This window comes from Bison bison, unplaced genomic scaffold (genome assembly GCF_000754665.1).
Source record: "Bison bison bison isolate TAMUID 2011002044 unplaced genomic scaffold, Bison_UMD1.0 scf7180017457476, whole genome shotgun sequence".
Lineage (NCBI taxonomy): Eukaryota > Metazoa > Chordata > Mammalia > Artiodactyla > Bovidae > Bison > Bison bison.
The window spans coordinates 21,114-25,369 of record NW_011371590.1 but is presented as its reverse complement, the minus strand read 5'-3'; the positions used below and the strand labels follow the sequence as shown (position 1 = coordinate 25,369).

Genomic DNA, 4,256 nt, shown 5'->3' with positions numbered 1-4,256 from the left:
AGCCCCGCAGCCCGGCCCCGCTCAGGACGGGCACTTCAGGACTGAGCTCAGCAGGCGTGCAGCCAGCACAGGGCCGCGCTGCGTGAGAGGCGGCTAGAGCCCGGTCAGGTCCACAATGGCCTTGATAAAGATGGCGTCGTCACGCACGTAGGAGTTCTTGGTCTCCATCTTGGAGACAGGGCAGAAGAGCGGGCAGCCGCTGGCGATGTTCATGTCGCCGACCGGCCTCTGGAAGGAGGATGAGGTCACGTCGGGCCTGAAGGCGTCGATCACGTGCTCCCGGTTGTTCTGGTCCAGCAGCATCAGGGTCACCTGGGGGGACAGCGCCCGGGGGCCACAGGCAATCACAGCTCCGCGGGCGGCTGGGCGTGTCCCTCTGGGCCCGTCCCGGCCTGTCTGCTGACAGAGGCCCAAGGCTGGCGCCGATGTGTGGCCCTCGGGCCTTCTCTCTGAGGACACTCTTCTCACGGGCATTTTCTCAGCAGGAGCTCCCAGCTGCCCCGGCCCAGGAGCAGCGCCCCCCGGGGAGAAGCGCGACCCTGCCCTGCACTCGGGGACGCCACATCCTCCTCGAGGGCCACAGGGCTGTGCGTCCCCTCACTTCCGTCCTCACCTAGACCCACACCTGGGTGCCTGGCTCAGCCCGGCTGCCCGCCACCCTGGCACACAAGCTCTCTGAGGCAGCCCTGCACGCACCTTCTGGTTGAAGGGCCAGCGCAGGAGGGCGTCGTGCGGGCCACGCATTAGCACGAAGAAGAGGGACAGGTGCGTGCCGCGCCCCGTGCCGTCCCCGTTGAGGTAGGCGCGCAGGCACATCTTGTAGCCGTACCTGCTGGTGTAGAAGGCTGCGGGGCGGCGGGGGTGAGCTCAGGCCGGCCGTGCGGCTCCCCCCACAGCGCCTGCCACTCAGCCCGGGCTCGAGGAGGGGTCAGCCACCGACACAGACAAACACAGAGCGTTGAGAAACGGGGCCTGAACGTGAGCCCATGTTGGCTCTGCTGCCGGCCGGGAGGCTCAGGCTGGGTCAATGCGCAGCTCGCAGGGCTCTGGGCAGAGGGCCAAGGCCAGCCACCCCCGGTCTGGACGAGCCTCCCGTCCAACGAGGAGCGGAGGGCTGAGCACTGGACGCAGCAGGGGCGGCCGTGTTAGAGTGAGGGGGGTGAGGAGCAGGGAGCAGGCCTGCGGCAGACCTCAGCCCGGGGCAGGGGCGGGAAAGCCCCCAAGAGCACCTGGGGAGAAGATGGCGGGCGTGCGGCCGGCCACGGCTTCCTGGCGCTTCCTGGAGAAGTCCGAGATCTTCCAGATGAACACGCCGTCAAAGGTGGACGCCTCCATCTCGAGGACCTTCTGCTCCAGGTCGGCCATGGCCAGGTCCTTCAGGCCGATGCTCCTCTCCAGCTGCTGTACCTGGGGTGCGGGGCTGTAAGGACGGGCCTCCACCAGGCCTTCAGAGACCAACTTGCGTCCAGCACACATGAGCTTGTGACAGACCTCCGTGCCTGTCCCCATCTCCAGGAGGATGCCCCTCGCCCAGCGCCTCAGCCTTCCTGGCTCAGCTGCTCGCAGGTGGGCTCCATGCCCCTGAGACCCCCACCCCAGGAGGAAACGCGCGTGGGTCCACACAAGCAGCAAGCACACCCCCCGTGGCCACCTCTGCCCCCGTCGGAGGAGGGGCTCAGAGGAGCTCTGCTCAGGCCCTGGTGGAGCAGGGAGCCTGCCGGACACCCAAGCGCCACCCTCCATCCCTGGCTCGGACACCCCGCGGCCCCTGGCCCCTGTCTGAGGAGGCCTGGGCACTGTGGGCACACGCCCTGCCCTCAGCACGGACCTTGTTGCTCAGGGCCTCGATCCTGTCTTGGTCCAGCCGGTGCTGCCGGCCGCAGGCCTCAGCCGTCACGGCCACCCGCTCCACCTCCCGGTTCAGCACACAGACGATGTTCTCGAAGGTGGCTGTCTTCCGCTCCAGGGCCTCGCACCTCTGCAGCAGCTCCGCCACCCTGGAGGGTGTGCCGGCCTCCAAGGCGCCCTCGCCTGGCCTGAGGAGCAGGCGGCTGTCCCCCGGGGGCCGCCCAGCCTCCAGCAGGACGCCCAGCAGCAGGGCCAGGTGCTCCTGGAGCCGCTGCGCCTCGTGCTCCGGCTGCTGCTCGCTCTCCACCTGCCGGGGCGACAGCGCTCAGCCCTGCAGGCCCCGGGTGCAGACCTTAGCAGGCGCCGGTGCCCGAGCGCGTGGTGGCAGGAGGGTGAGTCCTGACACTGAGCGGCAGCGCGGTACCACCCACCCCCACCTTGGGACACAGACCTCCCCACGGGCCGCCCCCGCGTGTGAGCCGCGGGAGGAGCCATCAAAGACACTGCCACACGGCAGGGGGTGGGGGTAAAATTCACCTTCAGGTAGTCCCCCCGCACAGATCTGACTTTGCAGCCACGTCCCTTGCAAAGCTCCACAGCGAGTGTGGAGGGTCAAAAGGGCCGAGAAAGTCTAGAGCACAGATAAAGGGACGCAGCTGCAGGGGAGGCCTCGTGCCCGGGAACCTGCGGCGCTTGACGTGGGGGCTGTGCCGAGGCTGCTGCTGGAGCCACGAGGTCAACAGGACGGGACCCTCCACAGGCTGAGAAGAGGCCCTTCATGCCCTGGGCCCCTCTGCTGGCCGCTAACAGCCCTTGGGCCCATGTGGGAAATAACCAGCGCTGCAATGCCCAGAAGCAGGAGGGCACACACAGACCGAGGGATGGAGGGGACCCCACCCCCATTCAACCTCAGAAAATCAGGGCAGGTGCTGAGACCCGGCGACGCCAAGTCACCAGGTACCAGCGGCGCCAGCAGGCCGCGCCCGCCGAGTGCAGAGGGCTGGGGTGCCCATCTCTACGGGCCAGGCCTGCACATGCCCAGCCCTCGGGGACACAGAACCAGTGAGAGAGGAGGGCCAGGGCCACACGCACAGGGAGCCGCCCAGAAGCTGGCAGGAGCGGCCACAGAGAGGAGGTGGGTTCAAGGTCCAGAGAAAGTTGGCGTGCTGGAGGACAGCTGGGCTAGTGGCTGGACTGAGATCACACAGCAGGGCCACGCAGGCCACAGAAGTGAGGTGGGGAGGGCTAGGGGCCGTCTGGGAAGAACAGAAGCTGGGCTGGAGACTGGACGTGACGAGAGACAGGAGGCAGGTCCAGGATGACCATGGGGCTTTTGGCCAGAATAGCCAGGTGAAGCGAGGTGAGCGGATGGGCAGGGGGCGTGGCCAGCCCTCGGGGGGCGCAACATGCTGGGCATCCTTTCCACTGGGTGGTCAAGGCTGGGCACTGGGGATCACTGGGAGGACAATGGACAGAGCCAGACACCCGTGGGCCGGGCTGGAGTGAGAGTGGAGACGTGTCCAGAAGGGCCTCTGCTTGAGAACGAGGACCCGGGCCACCTGCAGACCCGGACTCACCATCTCGGGGCAGCCAACAGCGTGGAATCGGCACGGGACTCGGCATCTGCCACACGCCCGGACGTGGTCCTGAAACTGACGGGCCTGGAGTCAACACGGCTCCGCCTCTGCTCTGGCCACTCACCCCTGCGGCCCCGACCAGGTCAAAGTCCGAGCAAAGGTCCCTGGACCCACCCCACTGGCTTCTGCACACTCAGGCTAGACAAGGCCCAGCAAGGTGCTCCCAAAGCTGCAGTGCACACTCGTGCACATGCACGCTCACACTCACACGCATATATGCAAACTCAGCCATGTGTGTGCTTGAAGCCAGCACAGGCTGAGGACATCTCAGATCATTCGCGGAGCCTCTATTCCCCGCACAGGCCTCCGAGTCCCAGAAAGCAGCCCTGCCATCTCCCCCCTACGGCTGGTCTATGGCTCCGGGGCTCTAAGGCCAGCGGTGAGTTAGCGGGAGTCGCTCAGTTGTGTCTGACCTTCTGTGACCCCATGAACTGTAGCCCGCCAGGCTTCCCTGTCCATGAGACTCTCCAGGCAAGAATACTGGAGTGGGATGCCATGCCTTCCTCCAGGGATCAAACTACACCCCAATATAAAAAAAAGCTGGGGGGGATGCTGGTGAAACTCAAGGCAGAAAAGCTCTTGGCCATGTTCACACGCCGAGCATCGCCACCTGAAACCAGCCGGGACACAGTCCTCACCGCTTGTGCGGCCAGGCCTAAGAGCCCAAGGCTGGCAGGGCGGGGCGGGACGGGCCCCCTCCCGGCCTGGGAGGGACCCGAGCCCCAGGCGCCCAGAAAGCACCCACCGCCCAGTCCTCACCCTGGAGCACCG

The 4,256-nt window shown here is 66.7% G+C and overlaps 1 protein-coding gene across 1 annotated transcript in view; it reads right to left on the bottom strand.

The window, feature by feature from the left end:
- The window catches only part of TRAF2 (TNF receptor-associated factor 2), a 10,524-nt gene continuing 6,268 nt past the window's right edge, over positions 1–4,256 (bottom strand). The window contains exons 6-10 of the mRNA XM_010832683.1: positions 3,426–3,500; positions 1,829–2,155; positions 1,230–1,407; positions 697–845; positions 1–312 (exon numbers count right to left, since the gene is read on the bottom strand). Of these exons, the coding sequence (XP_010830985.1) occupies positions 94–312; positions 697–845; positions 1,230–1,407; positions 1,829–2,155; positions 3,426–3,500 (948 nt within the window). The 3' untranslated portion in view covers positions 1–93. The remainder of the gene's footprint in view (positions 313–696; positions 846–1,229; positions 1,408–1,828; positions 2,156–3,425; positions 3,501–4,256) is intronic.